This window comes from Rhinatrema bivittatum, chromosome 10, assembly GCF_901001135.1.
Source record: "Rhinatrema bivittatum chromosome 10, aRhiBiv1.1, whole genome shotgun sequence".
Lineage (NCBI taxonomy): Eukaryota > Metazoa > Chordata > Amphibia > Gymnophiona > Rhinatrematidae > Rhinatrema > Rhinatrema bivittatum.
Window position 1 is genome coordinate 99,047,724 of NC_042624.1, and position 17,506 is coordinate 99,065,229.

A 17,506-nucleotide genomic window follows, 5' to 3' on the forward strand; every position below is an offset into this window, starting at 1 on the left:
TATCGCTACTAATCCCAAGCGTCAGAAGTTCCCAGGAAATCCCTCTTCCTCAGACAAATCTGATGTCGTCACTTGAAGCCCTATGAAGTTGCCTTAAGTTAATTAACCCCTTCCCCTGGGTATGTTAAGTCTAAAAATACACAGACCCGACTCACAACTCCAGCAAACAGCCACAAAGGTCCTGCAGTCTCTTTACCTCAGCATGCAACAGGTTAAGAACGGGAGCCCAATGCTTACAATTCACACCCCCAGCGCTTGCATCCACCCCTGCCTCATACAGAAACTCACACTGTGGTCGTTAGGGCTGAGTGGTGCATGTCACCTGCTATGAGTAACAAACTGCAGGAAGTGAGGTGTTTGCACATACACCACGCTGAGCTGAAACACGAAAAACCACGGACTGTACCCTCCACGCTCTGACAGTGCACGCTGCTGAAAGGTTTCTCATTTTCAGGGAGCATGAAGCCTGTGGCACTGTAAGGCAGTAATTATGATTCTTGTGGCACCTTTCAGGTACCCGGCAAACGTTACAGTTTAGTACATTTGCAAAGTAAGTGCAGACACCTCTGGGGGGGAAGCTCTGGTACCATATTTGTGGCACCTACCCTGCATGAACCTTTAAAATGGGAGCAGAGAGAAGACACAATGATATCACTGTACGTATCACTGAATACTGAGAAAACTGAGGCATAGGCAGGCAGAGTGACTTGTTCAGAATCACAAAAAGCCATGGGATACAGGGAGTTTGAACTTGTATCCCAAGGTTTCTTCTGGGCCATAATGCAGTGTTCTCTCCAGCAGAACATAGGGAGGAGTTCTAGTGACCCGGAGTACACTCATGATACACCTAGTTCCAGCCTGAATAGATGTAATTATACTGTATTTATTCTTAAACCCAGTCCTTGGGACACACCCAGCTAGTTGGCCTTTCAAGCTGTCGACAATGACTATGCATGAGATAGATTTGCATAAGATGGTAGCAGGGCATGCAAATCTATCTCATGCAAATTCATTGTGCATAGCCTGAAAACCAAACAAACTGTATTTATTTATAACTACTTGATTACTCGCATAACTAGTGAGGAACTAGCTGGGCGTGTCCCGAAGAATGAGTTGAGAAGATGATTAACCCATGCCATATTCAAGAAAAGCAAAAACAATCACGAAGGTTTGCAAAATGAGGACTGAGTATACCTGCTTCGGGACTCTGCTTGAAATGTGATGAGCTCCAGGCACTCCATATTCCTTTAGTGATATGAAACTTGCTGGAAATCTGAAATTCATAGTTTGTGAATGGCTCCAGATCATATAGATCATGTCTTCTAGTATTTCCCACCAACACCTGAAATAATAAAAAAATAAATAACACACATATTGAAGAAGAGCAATCATACTCCAAAGTTAATGAACTTGACTCGTCAATAGATTGGTGCAGGGCTCTGGTTTGCACACTCCTCCATGCATCTCTGTATTGCAGCCGAAACAGAATGCAATTATAGGGCCCACCCAGTGGCAATTACTGCATGCTACCACATGTCTGGGCTAGCAAGAGTTTGAAAGTAATCATGGGATTTGTGCTCTACCAACACCATCTTATAATAAACCTTACGTGGAGTGATGATTAAATATTTGAGTGCACAGAAAAGTCAGAGGGCATTTTCAGACTCCCCGGGCAGCTTGCTTACAGACTCATTTTCAAAGGGAAATTACCCATGGAGTTTTCTTTTGAAAATCCTCCAGGGCACACATGACAGACACAAAGATACCTGCGGACTCTGTATCTGCATTGCAGCAGTGCGTACTGAAAAATAAGCACCAGATTGCATTCAGGTACCCTTAAGTATTTACTGTGATTTTGAAATGAAATCGCCCCACGGACTTTTCCTCCCCTGATCTAGCCCCACTCCCTTTTCACCTTGTGAGTGTGCAAACCTTTGCCCTGCCCTGAGGGGAGAGGCAGTTTTCCCAAAGGCATTTTTAGACTGATAAACAAGAATATTTCTGCCTGAAAACCTTTGAGAATTGCACCCATGTGATCTTGCACAGAGGGATTCCAGGCATCTCCTTTACACTGTTTAAAATATTTAATACTTTTTGGATGTTCTCCAGGCCATTTCTTGAGGGATGGAGGCCTCTGGTGCTAACCGGCTTGATTCATTGTACCGGGAAGCATCTCCTCCTTGTCGCTTTTTAAAGATTTCCCACAGGTGAGGTTTGATAAGCATCACCTTGTAAGACTTTTCAGATGTATTTATGCAGGCCGAAGGCTATGCTATGCGCATCTCCTTTCCACCCCCTAGGAATGCTTTTTTTTTTTGCCAATTATTTAGAATTATAGTATTCCTGGGGGGGGTTTGGGTCCAATTAAAAGGAATCCAGTTAGCGCCAGACCACCACATCTACTACAGCTCTGAGCCACAAAGTTACAGTCCAGGGACGATTCAGCAGGACCGGCCTGATGGTCCAGTAGCACATGGAGTGAGCCGAGTTCAGTTCTTGCCTCGTGTTTTCCATTCCCCGGGGTCCGCTGGGGCCTGGGGAAGCTGCAGAGTGAGGGTGTCTGAACAGTCGTGCCTCGGTGGCACGCCAGCTGCTTTCCAGGATTGTCACTCCGATGGCTGGGCTGAGTATGTAAAAACCGGAGGGGAAAAATCCAAGGTATTTTTGCCTAATAGAAGCCGGATCCCTCTGATTTGGAAGCCCAAAGGAAACAGGAGGAAACTGCTGGGCCATGAAAGCCCTGTGCTCATCTCCCCCCTTCCCCCCCCCCTCCAAGTAAAAAATAAAAAGAGCAAAGGCAACAAGTTTCATAATAAAGGTCTGGAGAGGCGTGCAAGTTCCTTACCCTGCTGCATGGCACGTTTAAATGCAACCGAAGGGAAAGAAATCACAGAAGCTTACCACGCTCCAGGAGTCCTGGTCTGCAGGGCGATATCTCAGGTGGAAACAGCGAGCATCCTCTTCGTCTTCCCACCGAACGCTGCAGCTTGTGCTCAAAACGCTGCAGAATTCCACCGACAGTCGACTTGGTGGCTGAGGTTTTACTAATAAAAAAAAACAAACCCCCACAAGTTATTTCATTGCCAGAATTTGCTAACAATGTGTTTTGTTTTGGTTTGTTGTTTTTTTTTTTTTTTTAAAGATGTGACAGAGTGGGCCGGATGCCCGGGGGGTACCAGAGCCTGCCATTTGAGCTCAAATCCCACTCACGGTTGTGGCAAAGCTGTCTAGTGGTCTTGATAAAATGTGCTGCTGATTTCAGTCCGGTTTCTGCTGGAGGGGTGCGCACGCAGTGCTAAAACTCGCAGAATGGCACAAACCGGCCCCAGTTTTAGCGGCGTCGAGGCTGCCTCACCCGCTCCTCTGGAGGAGAGCTGTGGGCTCCTCTGCCTCTTCTTTGCCCTCCTCATTATTTAATATTTATTTAGGACCATTATGCTTATGAGATTCAGCTGATGTTCCCGTCTGTCTCTTCTATATTAGAGACAGTTGGTGGCTTAAACTAAATGGACAGTTATTAAATTCAGCAAAGACTGAAATTTTACCTGTGATGTGTATTAAAGATCCAATTCGTTTTCCTAAATTACAACTAGAGGGAGTAGAGATTGTTCCTGTCGAAACAGCACGTGATTTAGGGTTTTATATCCATACAGAATGTTTTAAATTAGGGATTAGTGGTGCTTACACTTTTTTCAAGATAGTCAGGATTTTAAAACAATAATATATTCCTTTATATTGTTGGTTTTAAAACATTACAATGCACTATATATATATATAACCTTAGGTTGATATATATATATATATATATATATATATATATATATATATCACTTATCAAATGTGGCTGCTCGTTTAGTAGCAATCTTACATGATTTACACTGGTTACCTATCAAGCAAAGAGTTAAATTTAAGATCTTACTTTAGTGCATTGGGACTTGTATGGTATCCATGATGCCTGAGAAGTTTGCTGACGTTACAGAAAGCCCCAGTAGTTGTTACCTTCAACACTTATTGGCGATCCCGGGGTGAAAGTCTGTCGGACTATTTAATACCAGCAGGCATGCTTTTTCTGAAACTGTTCCTGTACATTGGAAGGCCTTCCCTGCTGGACTACGGTGGACAACAGATTATCAGTGTTTTGGGAAAGCTCTGAAGGTTCACCTCTTTGAAGACGTTTGTAATTGTTAGCTATTTGTTTAATTCTATTGTTATTTTATATTGGTTGTTATCCACCTTGAACAAGAGTTTGGAGATTATGGCGCTATAACATTTTTGTAAATAAATAAATAACTGGAGGCTTTTGGCTTCTTCTAGTATGATGGTTCTCTGGCCAGCTGGGTTTTCAGGGTATCCACAATGATTATGCATGAGATAAATTTGCATACAATCTAGCCAGTGCATACAAATCAATTTCATGAAAATTCAATGTGGATATGCTGAAAACCCGACTGGCTGGGGTGCATCCCAAGCACTGGGTTGAGAAACAATGTTGTAGTGCCAACAACCCAGCACCTTTCCTGAGTACTAATTTCAACAGAAATATCTAAAAAACTGCAGAAGCTGCTACTACTACTAATCACTTCTACAGCGCTGCTCAATTTGTGCGGTGCTGTTCCAAAAGCATAACATAGAAACATAGAAATGACGGCAGAAGAAGACCAAACGGCCCATCCAATCTGCCCAGCAAGTTTCACACTTTTTTTTTTTCATACTTATCTGTTTCTCTTGGCTCTTAGTAACCTTTTGGTTCTATTACCCTTCCACCCTCACCATAACAGACAGTCCCTGCTCTGTAGAGCCTACAATCCAATCAAGACAAACCTCGGGGAATTTCATTTATTAAGGCAATGGTTAAAACATCAATGAGGCTATAAGCAGGGCAGTCAGGGTTAAGATTTAAAAGCAGCCTCCAAAGTTGGGATTTAAAGAAGGCATGAGAGGGAGCAGGGCGCTCCAGCCCAGGAAGTCTATTGCAAGCATATGGTGCAGGCGGGTGGGAAACACCGAGCTGGGAGTTGGTGATAGAGGAGAAGGACATAGATAGGAATGACTTGTCTGATGAGCGGCGTGTGCAAGGAGGAATGTAGAGAGAGTACTTTACCACTTGAGATGTAGCAGAAAGTCTACAACAAAATCAAAGTATGTGTGTTGTCATTCTGTGACTGATCTGTAGCCCCCAGGCTGTGCAGGTTTTGTAGTGGACGTCATTAGACATCTGCTGACGTAATTCTGCCTGGCTGAATAAGATGCAGGCTGAGCTTTGCATTCTACTTTCCCTGTGCAGTATGAAACAAAAGGGGCACTAAACCGAGCAGATACGAGCTGGAAGTCACAGAGCAGCCAAACAGGAGCAACCCAGCACAAATTATTACCAGGAATCACCGTGAACTCTGCTGAGACATTAAAAAGGGAAGAGACGAAAACAATGGAAGGATGAGAAAGAAGACTCAGGAAAGGTCAGGATAAATGCAGATGCACTTCGTTCTGATGGAGAACACGTGAAACAGTCAGATCATGAGCAGAATGCACGGACACGGTGCTGTAGCCTGTGGATAATGTTACGTTGATATCAACATGACAAAACCTCAGTAAATAACCACAGATGCCCAAATGCTCTCATTTTTACACACAGGACCTTTTAGCACCATAAATGCCATCTGCTTCAATCTTTCCAGCCAACAGACATAACAAAAAAATCACTCTCAACCACGTCTACAAAGCGTTCATAAGCGTTTCGGCTCCGATACCTATGTACAAGTTTCCATGGGACAAGCTGATATTCACAACTGGGCTAACCCCCCACCCCCCAAAGGAGTCAATTTTCAAAGGGTTTAGGTGTCCACTACTGATTTTCAGCAGTGGTCACCTAACTGAGGGGACCTATTTCAATGCATATCCAGCATAGCTCTATGCTTCAACAGCAGAGGGAATGAAGAAAAGATGTTTTATATTCAGACATCTACCAACAAGGACTGAATTACATAGTCTGGGTAAAACAAATAAGCATGGGTGTAGCTTGCTTGTTACGGCAGTTACTACCCCAAATCAAGCTTGATACTTCACTTAGAATACATATCCAGCGCAGCTCACTGCTTCAACGTCAGGGGGAATGAAGAAAAGAGGATTTATATTCAAACAACCAACAAGGACTGAATTGCACAGGCTGGGTAAGTAGCGTGGGAGTAGCTTGCTTATTACGGCGGTTACTACCCTAAACCAATTAGCTGGATACTTCACTTAGATGCAGCTCCAGCACTGCTATCTACAATGGCGGAGGTGGAAGGGAAATAGAACCAAAAAAATTATTTAAAGGGACAAGAGTAACAGAAAAGTATGAAAATAAAAGTGTGAAAGCTTGCTGGGCAGACTGGTTGGACCATTTGGTCTTCTTCTGCCATCATTTCTATGTTTCTAAATATGTTTCTATTTACCAATTGGCAATCTAACACGTGTTGTTAGTAAATAGGCCTCATTTACTAACAACATGCAATAACGCACATTATCACATGTTGGTAAATAAGCTACTTAAATGCTTAAATCTAGGTGAATGAATTATGGGCCAAAACAGGCACCTGAATGAAGTGCTGAGCATTTTTGAAAACTTACCCTACTCCCCCTCCCCCCAACATACCCACACCCACCTACCCGCAGGATGAAAGTTTGCTTGTACACAGCCAGGAAAACATAAAAGAGAATTAACAAGATGACCAAATAGAGATCCTATAGGGCCTAGAAGGTTACCAGATGATCAATGCAGTCTACAACATTTGCAAAAAGAAGCAAATTAGGCCTTGCGGTCCTTATCTGCCCTTATAGTCTGTATTTATATGAAGCAATACCACTGCCTCCATAGAAGGAGGCCATTTATTAACCAGATATCAAAGCACAAGCTACGGGAAAATGATCTCCCCTACCTACGTCGAAAAACGTGACAGGGAGTGGCGCCGACACAGCGGTGCCGAGACTGTTTGAGGCAGTTACAAGAGCTGTGTAGTTCGAGGCAGGAACCATGGAGGCTGGGAGAGGCAGAGACCCAGAGGAGAGGTTGTTCCAGTAGCCCGAAAAAGTGGAGCTGAAACTGTCTGTCTCATTCTTCAACCTGAAACACACAAGGAAATTATTTATTTCAAGCCGTTGTTGTACTCACGCTTTCTAGCCGTTCTGTGTGTCCTCAGATGTTCAGCGTGCGGTTCTGGGTGAGCAGCGCAGGAGATCGCAAGTCACAGACCCAAAAAAGAATTAAGCGCTCATTCCCCCAGCCTTAAACTAAAAAAAACCCAAACCACACTCAGCATTTTAATGATATTTTTCCTATTGTGAGGGCCTAGGCTAATGTTGAGGTGTTTTTATAAAATTGCAGAATTTTTTACCTCCTTTTTTTTACGAAAGGAGCAGACGAATATGAAATGCTAGCTCAGGCCTGGGAAGGCATTGGACCGGCTCATGTCCCTCCTGATCTTTCCCCAGCAGGACTGCCTAACAAATCAATGTCTGCTTCTTCGCTTGACAATGCCTTTTCCTATTCATTTTCTGAGGCGTCCTTTCTTTTCTGTCTTAAGATATTTTATTAGTGGCTTTTAAAAAAAAAAATCACCTTAGTATTTGCTTTGTCTATCTGTGTTCACAGGATTTCCCAAACCATTCAACCTACAGCAACCACATTTTCAGGACCGCTAAATCTATATAAAAGCTAGAAAATGACATAATATTTTCCAAGAGCACTCATACACAAATTGCTTCACAATTCTTTTCTGACTTGTTTCTTCTAATTTGCGTTGGGTTTGTTTTTTTTTGTAATAGAAGGTGTTATGGGCACAATCCTTGCTTTTAAATATCTTCTTCTGTTAAGTCTATTCTTCAACCGTTTGTGCTGAATTCATGCTTCATATGCACACGTGCGACACCTGCTAAGGTTTCTGATGAGGATCAGCACAGCAGCACCGCTGCCTTACTTAGCTTCCTGCCAGTTTTAAAAAAACTTGAAAGGCTGTAATCCAAATAAAAACTGTAGTGATACCAGTGGGGGTGTGTGTGTGTGTGTGGGGGGGGTATCTTTTTTTTTAAAATTTTGTTTAACAGCCGCCAATTTAATTATTTCATTTTTATTTCCCGTACTGCTACTTGAAGCTGTATTTTATCAGAATGGAGCTGGGCCAAGAGAATGGCAACCAGGTCCAGTGCTTCATCAGTGCTGCGCGCTGACTGGCAGAATTTCTATCCAATGAAAAGGTCCAGCCTCGCTGTGTCACCCCCTTCCTCCATTTCATAACATTTCAGTGCACTTGGTTTTTTTCCATCCATATGAGGTTGGGATCTGCCATGACTATACCTCTTATCAAAAAAAAAAAAAATCTGGGCATAAGTTATAGCCTTACAGTTGCACTAAGACCCCACTGAAACTGCTCCCCAGGAAGGTGGCGACAGAGCTGCTATTCAAATCCAGCAGGCCCTAAACTCCAGCCCCAAGCTCTAACCATCGGACTGCATCTCCTGCCTTTGCTGCAACATCCAGTGGACTGACCGAGCCCTCCCTGCGTCATGCAGCCGGCAGCAGGAATGCACCGTGAAAAAAAACAAAAACTTAGACCGGTGGAAGAAAAGACGCATAGCCACGCCGTCATGCTGACAGCGATGCCACACGGCTCCAGGGTGGCCCTGGGTGACCCAGCTGGTGACAGTGCAATCACCATGGCAACTCCCGAGGGATCTTCACACAGAACTGTACACATGTGAGCGGGGCGAGGCGCGTTACCGCGTCTGTACCTGAGACATTCACCAGCTTTGCTCAGCACACGGTAGGAAAAGGTTCTTGTTAGGTTTTGTTAGCTTTAATGGTTTTTTCTTTAAATAAATAAATAAATAAATAAAGGGTTGCAGAATGTGCCTTGATTTGTAGGAGCCACTTTAATTCAGCAGATCAACAGCAATCAATGGCCAGACAACCCTGCTTACAGAACTGAAGGAAATACCCTAATCCCTTTTTTTGTCTCACAACGTAATTACAAAAAAAGAAGCCCGGTCCTTTTCCAACAGTAGTAGGACACCAAGATATGTAAATGAAAAATATTTTCCATATACCATATTTACACAGTTAATGGCACATAAATCCCCTGTATTGAGGGAACAGGCAGCTCTGGAAAAGATCTGACTTGGGCTTTACACGCCATTCAGTACTTACTCTAACAGATATGTCGTCTTTATGTAGGAATTTCTCCCTTTGTCCCATGTGCACACAATGTGTGCCTGCCCTCCAGGCTGGTCACAGGCTAGATTCTTGGGTTGATCTGGAGGAGCTGATAGGAAAAAACAGAGAGAGATTCCTTCTTCGGGATGTTTGATGTGCAAAACGTTAACAGCTGAAGCATCCAAGAGAGTCACAAAGGTCCTCCTACGAGAGCATTACAAGTACAATTCAGACCTTCTGAACAGAGAAGACAAAGAGGTGGACCCAGCCTATGTAGCTAGAAATGGGTGTGGGAGGGAGTATTGGTCAGCATTGACTGGAGATTGATCCGAATAGATGGGTAAGGGCATATCTGGACTCTGATGGAATCAGACCCTGAACAGAGATGGCCTAAGGCTCACTGAACAGAAAAGCCAGGAAGATCTCAAAATTCTATCATGAAATCGTACATAAAGCAATAATACCTTCTCATTGCAGAACAAAATCACAGTGGTTTCAGCATTTCCTAACTTTCTACAAAGTATCAGCTCTACCCAACTACTCTGCTGGCTGTCTTTTGGTTCATTTTATTTTGGGTGAACTAGCATGGGATCCTTGACTCCTTGCAGAAATGCTGGGAAACATTGCTCAGTGAGAGAGAGAGAGTGAGAGAAGATACTTACTGCCAACCTCTATATAAATCCCACAGATCAATATTTTGTCTTCACTGTTGGGGTTACAGTTCAAATAGCAGGTGAAGGTGGATTTTCCCACATCTTTAATCTCGAGGCTTACTGACGTCTGGTTGTGCTTTTGCATCAAGAGGAGGTTCTCGTTTCTTTGGTATATTTTAAGATGGCTGGGATGTTTTCGGCAGCCTTCTCCCGGCAATAGAGAGCAGGAGACAGTGATGGTCGATCCGAGAGGTATCAAGGAAGCGTGGCTCACACTGACGTTCCCCCTCTTGCATACTTCTTCAAGAGAAAAGAGATGACTACAGTCAGTCTCCTGTGCACCCTTGTCATTTCTTTACAGAACTTAAAGGAGCAAGGACACCTAAGCAGAGGAGTAAAGAAACCTGATCCACAGCTGCTAAGACAAGTACGGTAAGTAAATGTGCTGATAGCTGATGGGGTAAGTGCTCTTGAAAGTAAACTTCACTTTCTTCTACCAGAAAACAGACAGGGACATTCTTGGAGAGGCTGCATGTGCCAGTCAGACAGAGCATAGCACAAAGCAGCATCGCAACCTTACCCAAGTTGGCAGATCATGAGCTGGCATGGGTGAAATGGGGATGCAACTGTGGCGAGAGGCAGACCGTGCAACACCTTCTGGTCTGCCCAGTGCTCGAGGATGGCCCTTGCACGGTGCAGGGGTGATGAGATGGGCTCATAAGTGGAAAGAAATGGACTTTGGTGGACGGATACAAGATGTGGAAGATTGACTTCTGATGGGGAGGGCTCTGGTGAACCTTTTTAGCACCGTCTTACACCAGGGCAAGAATCCCAGCCGATGGAGTCAGTGATATCTTTCTCAGTTTTTATTTTGCTAATTAAGGACACTTTCTCTATAGAAAGAAAATAAGCAATCCTTCCTTAAAAAGCAGTGCAGGATCCTCAGGAGCCCACTAGGTCAATAGCGTGGTCCCTAGCCTAGCCCATCCCTGTGAGGCCCCTCCTAGGAGTTGTCTGGATGAGAAGTGGAGAGGGGAGAGGGCAGGGAGGTCTGTCACCTAACCTACGAGCGAGCCTGCAGAAAGCGAGAAGTCGATTCCTGTTGTATCACCACCTGGATCTGGCAGGGAGGCTTCAAGAGTTGGAAACAGCCGGGTTTTACTGAAACTCTGGAGTTTGGGGTGGGGGTTTCCCTGCTCAGGAGGAGAGAAAGAGAACACGTCTGGGAGGGGCTGCATTCTCACCACCCAGAAGCCTTTCTTTTTTTTCTGAAAGCGGAGGAGGATTTTCTTTCCTGGTGCTTTTTTGGGGAGGAGTTTTCCATGCTCCCTCTCCTGCACAGCCTGGAGGAGCTTGAAGTCCTGGAATTTCTAATGTTTGGGACTCTCTCCCCGAGCACTTCCTCTATTTATTGACTCTTTAAATCACAAATTTGCACTTACTCTCTGGCTCCTAACATGCTTTCAGACTCTCTTTATGTGACCCTTTTCTGCAGCTGACGCTGCACTTCACAGTCCTACTCCTGAGTCCTCTGAAAACACCACACACAACCTGTCTGTGTGAAAGCATAAATCACACATAAGAACATAAGAAAATGCCATACTGGGTCAGACCAAGGGTCCATCAAGCCCAGCATCCTGTTTCCAACAGTGGCCAATCCAGGCCATAAGAACCTGGCAAGTACCCAAAAACTAAATCTATTCCATGTAACCATTGCTAATGGCAGTGGCTATTCTCTAACCTCTTTAGCCTTTCCTCATAGGGGAGCTGTTCCATCCCCTTTATCATTTTGGTTGCCCTTCTCTGTACCTTCTTCATCGCAACTATATCTTTTTTGAGATGCGGCGACCAGAATTGTACACAGTATTCAAGGTACGATCTCACCATGGAGCGATACAGAGGCATTATGACATTTTCCATTTTATTCACCATTCCCTTTCTAATAATTCCCAACATTCTGTTTGCTTTCTTGATTGCCGCAGCACACTGAACTGATGATTTCAATGTGTTATCCACTATGATGCCCAGAACCTAGTGCTCCATGAAGCAGTCGTTTATTCCATCCAGGAACTTTATGTCTCTAGCATGTCCTGATTTACATTTACCCAGTCAATATTGGGGTACTGGAAATCTCCAATTATTACTGCACTGCCAAATTGGTTAGCTTCCCTGATTTCTCTTAACATTTCATCATTTGTCTGATCATTTTGGCCAGGTGGACGGTAGTATACTCCTATCACTATACTCTTACCCAACACACATGTGATATCTACCCATATAGATTCTACTGAGCATTTAGTCTCTTGTATGATCTTTATCCTGTTGGAATCTATACCCTCCCGAACATAAAGTGCCACACTCCCACCAAGTTGATCCTCCCTATCATTGCGATATAATTTGTACCCTGATATAGCATTGTCCCATTGGTTATCCTCGTTCCACCAGGTCTCATCATTCACTGCTATACACTCTAAGGGGTAGATTTTAAAATGTGAGCACTCATCCATGTGCGCACACTTCCCAGCGTGTACATATTGAGGAGCCAGATTTTATAATCCGTGTGCGCATGTGCGCACGGCGTGCACAAGAGGGGGTACTTTCGCAAATGCTGCACAGCAATGCAATTAGGCCTTCCCCAGTTCCCTCCCAGTCCGCTCCAATTAAGGAGCGGACTGGGAGGGAACTTCCCTAACTCCCTGCCTAACCTTCCCTCCCCTTCCTCCCCATCCCCTAAAGCTTACCTACCTTGGCTCAATTTTTTTGTTTTATTACTTGCTGCTCCTCGGGATAATTTGAAATCCTTTAGCTCAGGTGATTCTTTACTTATAGGCACATGGACTACATTTGCTTTTATTGGAACTTCTCTGTTGAGATGCCTTAACTCTCCTGTTTCATTAGTATCCTTCACAGATACATTCCTCCAAACCATGCACTGCTGAGTGACTGTCAGCTTTTCCCCTTGTTCTAGTTTAAAAGTTGCACTATCTCCTTTTTAAACGCTATCACCAGCAACCTGATTCCACTCTGGTTAAGGTGGAGTCGGTCCTTTTGGAAAAAAAAGTCTCCCCCTTCCCCAAAAGGTTTCCCAGTTCCTTACAAAACTGAATCCCTCTTCCCTGCACCATCGTCTCATCCCCGCATTGAGACTCCGGAGCTCTGCCTGCCTCTGGTGACCTGTGCATGGAACAGGAAGCATTTCAGAGAATGCTACCCTGGAGGTTCTGGATTTCAGATTGCTACCTAAAATCCTAAATTTGGCTTCCAGAATCTCCCTCCCACATTTTCCTATGTCGTTGGTGCCCATATGTACCACAACAGCTGGCTCCTCCCCAGCACTGTCTATAATCCTATCTAAGTGACCTCACACCAGGCAGGCAAGTTACCAGGTGGTCCTCACATCCACCAGCCACCCAGCTATCTACATTTCTAATAAACTGAATCACCAACTATGATGGGCAACCTAACCCTTCCCTCCTGGGCAGTAGCCCTGGGAGACTTGTCCTCAGTGTGCGAGGGTAGGGTCCTATGAGGATCACACTGAACAAAATAAAACAGTCTATACTCAAGGTGATGTGTCCCAAAAAGAAAACCAGAATTTACTCAAAAGAATTCAAGATCAATGGGTACAAAAATCAAATGAAAAAATAAATATACAAGCCCAGAGCAGAACTCCAAACAAATATGGTTCTTCAGGTTATCAAAATCCCATCTGCAGACAGTGTTCTTATGTTGCTTAAGTTACTTTCCAAATCATTCTGGACACACCTAGAAGTCACAGAAAGACCTTTCCATCTCCAGACCTAGAGAATCCTTCTCTCACTTCTACAGTTACTCGCTGATAGCAGAGCTGACCCGGACAAATCCTCTCCTTTTCCTTCGTGTTGGATCTTCTTGCAGGAAGGGGACCCTCCTCTCCCACGGATCACGTGGGAAACCTGAAACATAGACATGCAGCCTCCCTCTAGCCCGGATCCGTAGGGCATGGACCACCCTGCCACTCTGAGATGTCACTGCTGCACAAGGCCCTTCCGATTCCCCATTCTGCAGTCTAGTGTCAGGCATATGATGGCTATCCTGGCCTCCAGACCTGTTTGTGGCCCTCTAGGACCAGCTGTATGACACGGTATCTGAAAGCAGCATTCAGAAAGAATGACAGAGCAGGACCTCGCTTTATCTATATGCAGAGCTCAACAGAAGGAGCTTTTGCAAAATAGAAACCCTGAATATCTGTGGAGGAATTTAAAACCAATCTGAACAGGAACAGGGAAATCTTAGAAGATTCTGTTAATCTCTCATCAAAACGATATACAGTAAGTCAGTGGCCCTCACCCCAGGGGCAGTACATGCCAGTGCAGCTCATGCATATTCATTGTGGTGATTCTGAAAACCTGGACGGAGGACCGGCTTAAGAACCACTGAGCTAAAGAAATGTTTTGCTGCAGTGGCTGCACTAATACGGGCACTGAAGAAGAACAGGAAACCATTTCTCTGGTTTGAGCAGCACTTTTCTCACAGGTTTAATTTAGAAATTAAAAATAAATAGCTAACTGGTTCTTACCCACTTCTGCTTTTGCTAAAATCCAGATCATTGTCAGGTTAATGGCAATCCAGTGCAGTCTGACAGCACACTCCATGGGGGTAACATCTACGTCTTCAAAAGGAAACCCGAAGCACCTTCCCCCTGGAAAGACAAGTTCAGATTCTACTTCAGAGCACAAAGTAACTCCGGCGTTATGCAACCACATGAAATACAGGCCAATGGCAACTCACAATCAAAACTTCTAAAGGTAACAGGAAAGGTCGTCTACAAGGCTGTCCTGAAGGGGAGGACAGGTTCTACTGCATAGAGCACCATGCTTTGGGGTGCGGGGGTGGGGGGGGCCGCAGCACTGTGATAGCCCTATCCCCGGCCCTATAATTTCTTGACAGCCGGGAGTGGAGCCACTGGTTAAGAAATTTAGAAGTGAAATCGCCTAGAACTACGGTCCTCTTCATTTATCTGGGGCAATAAAAGGGCTCGGTTAAAATTAGACACTTTAACGGGAAATTAAAAAAACACACACTCGGCAGCCTGGTCATAGCTGATGTACGAATATATAACGCAGCGAGTCTCACGCGATGTATTCAAGGGTGGGTGTCGTTGAAATATAAGTTTGGCGGAGAAGGGCTGCTGGAGGAGCGGGCCAGACCCTCGAAGCTCATTAACGTTTCACATCTCCCCAGAGATGCTACCTGCTTGCTGGATCTCTCTCAGTTCTGGGTTACAGCCTTTTGGACAGTATGAAATGGTGGAGGGAAAAGCTATACAAAACACATATGGGTCCCCTTTGTTATTTTTTTTTTTACGGGCAATAGGGATTTTCCTATAGGGCTAGATAGTTCGAAGTTTCATGCATGGGAAAAGAAGGTTCTTTATTGTTTAGAGTAGACCATTTAACTGGTCCAGAGCTGAATTGCATGCATTTATTCCAACAACTGAGGGATCAATGGGAAATTCCTACCAATCACTTCTTCACCTAGCTACAAATTTGTTGTTATTCCTTAAAATTATGCAACAGAGATCTTAGATTACTCAGATTCTCTGAGGCTGATGAAACGTTTATTGATACGGTTCCCAAATTTAATAAAATGGGTATACGGGTAGCGGCTTTTAGTCAACAACTTAGCTCGTCCCCTCTGTCTAGATTGGCAATGCACTGGAGCTCAGACTTGGGTTTAGTTGTGGATGACACTGATATCAGCACTGCTTTTGAGGCAATATATTAGTATTTATTACCTGCTGATCTTAGAGAAATTCAATTTTAAACATTACATTGTCATTATATTACCGGAGTGTGGGATTTGAGCATTTGTTTAAAGTGTAATTACTTTGCCGGTAACTTATGTCATGTCTGAGTTCACTGAGTGCCATAAAACTACAAGCTTTCTGGAATCAGGTGATGACATTTATTGAAAAAATGTTGGGAGCTACTGTGAATTGGGATGGCAGGTTGCTATATATAGATCTATTTGACAGAAACAATATTTTGCCGAAGGGTGGCTGTCGATTTATTGTTGCTTCAGTAACATTGGTAAAGAAGATTATTCCCTCACATTGGCACAATGATGAATTGCCCTCTTTTAGTGCTTGGTAATGTTAAATCTCGCAGCTTTAGAATCAATACAACAACATAAAGAAAAAAAAAAAGATTACAGGATTCTTTCAAAACCAAAAAGATACTTTCAACTATGGGAAAAGTATAAAAAATGCTTTGACCCAATTTTTCTTCTGGACATACTATGAAAATGTAATGATAAGGATGTCTTTAAGATGCTGCTAGCAATGATCAGTAGCTGATTGGAGTGAGTGTTAGAATGACTGATATGGGTGTGCATGTTGTGAGTGTGGGGGATTTTGGATATATGATAACCGGCGTATAGCAAGAAATTATATTAATGGTGTGTTCTATTAATTATACTTAATCTTTTCCATTCTGCTTGTTGTATTATGCCAAAATAACGGTGCGTATTATTGTTGTTGTACCCTTCAATAAAAATATTGTTCAAAATAATAATAATCATCACAGTAGTAGTCATCCTGACTGCTGTTAGACATTTAACATTTATACTGTTGCACGCTGCCATTGGAAAATACCCCAAATGTCCTGATAAGATCCAGTTACTTATTTATTGAACATCAGTGCATACAATAAACTGTACAAGATGAGGTAGAATAAATTACATTAAAAAATAAAGCAGAAATCAACAAATTATCTCAGAAATGACATTTTAAGTAAGACATTTATCTTGATATTCCTTCACAATTTAATTCCCGAAAATCTTTAACCTATTGCAGAAAAGCACACATTCATCTATCATGTAGGAATACCTACAGACCAACGGTTGAATTAGCACAGGTCGTAAGCTATATAATAGCTGAAAATATTCATTTGGCATAATTACTAAGCCCAGCCATAAAAAGAAACCCAGATCTTGCACAGCTAGAAGAAGCCAAATGCAGATGTGCAGCTGCAGCATCTTGCTAATAGCCAAATTTCCCCCAGAACATTTTCAACCTGGATGATGATTTTCGCAAGATTGCAACAGAAATAAAACGCTGAATTAACCAAGTCAGGGATATGCAAAAAAAAAAAGCAAGCACAAAAAGGTGGACAGCAAGAAAACTGTTCTCCGACAGTCCTTCAGCTCCTGTTCTGGCCACCGTACAAAGTCTTTCAGAGACGAGAGGAAGGTTACCCCTCCTCACCCTTAACTGCAGTGGTAAATCTACCGGCCCACTCCTGCTCTTATGAGCAATCACTTAAAAAAAAAAATGCAATTATAGTAAAGCACATCTCTTCCAATAAACTGAAAATGCAGAGTAAGGAGCGCAAACAGCCTGACATCACACAACATGCAAAACCCACCGGAGGGGACAGGGGCTGCTGTGTCAGATGCTAGTTAAAGAGGAGGTGTTATTAATACAGGATATGATCATCAAAGGAAAGACGTATTTATTTGATGCACACTCTGCCTTGCAGGCACTTCAGAGTGGATTGCATTCAGGTGCTGTAGGTACTTCTCTGTCTTCCGAGGGCTCACAGTTTATGTTGGTACTGGAGGCAGTAGGGGGTGCACAAGGTCATAAGGAGCAGAAGAGGGAGTTGAGCCCTGGCTAGCCTGGTTCACA

The 17,506-nt window shown here is 43.6% G+C and overlaps 1 protein-coding gene across 6 annotated transcripts in view; it reads right to left on the reverse strand.

Moving 5' to 3' along the window:
• The window catches only part of IL12RB2 (interleukin 12 receptor subunit beta 2), a 58,212-nt gene that overhangs the window by 31,489 nt on the left and 9,217 nt on the right, over positions 1 to 17,506 (reverse strand). For 3 of the 6 annotated variants that reach the window (XM_029618427.1, XM_029618424.1, XM_029618425.1), the window contains exons 2-7: positions 14,396 to 14,518; positions 9,847 to 10,137; positions 9,179 to 9,293; positions 6,915 to 7,099; positions 2,902 to 3,044; positions 1,195 to 1,342 (exon numbers count right to left, since the gene is read on the reverse strand). In XM_029618427.1, the coding sequence (XP_029474287.1) occupies positions 1,195 to 1,342; positions 2,902 to 3,044; positions 6,915 to 7,099; positions 9,179 to 9,293; positions 9,847 to 10,137; positions 14,396 to 14,471 (958 nt within the window). In that variant the 5' untranslated portion in view covers positions 14,472 to 14,518. The remainder of the gene's footprint in view (positions 1 to 1,194; positions 1,343 to 2,901; positions 3,045 to 6,914; positions 7,100 to 9,178; positions 9,294 to 9,846; positions 10,138 to 14,395; positions 14,519 to 17,506) is intronic. The other 3 variants (XM_029618426.1, XM_029618428.1, XM_029618429.1) reach the window with 3 other exon arrangements.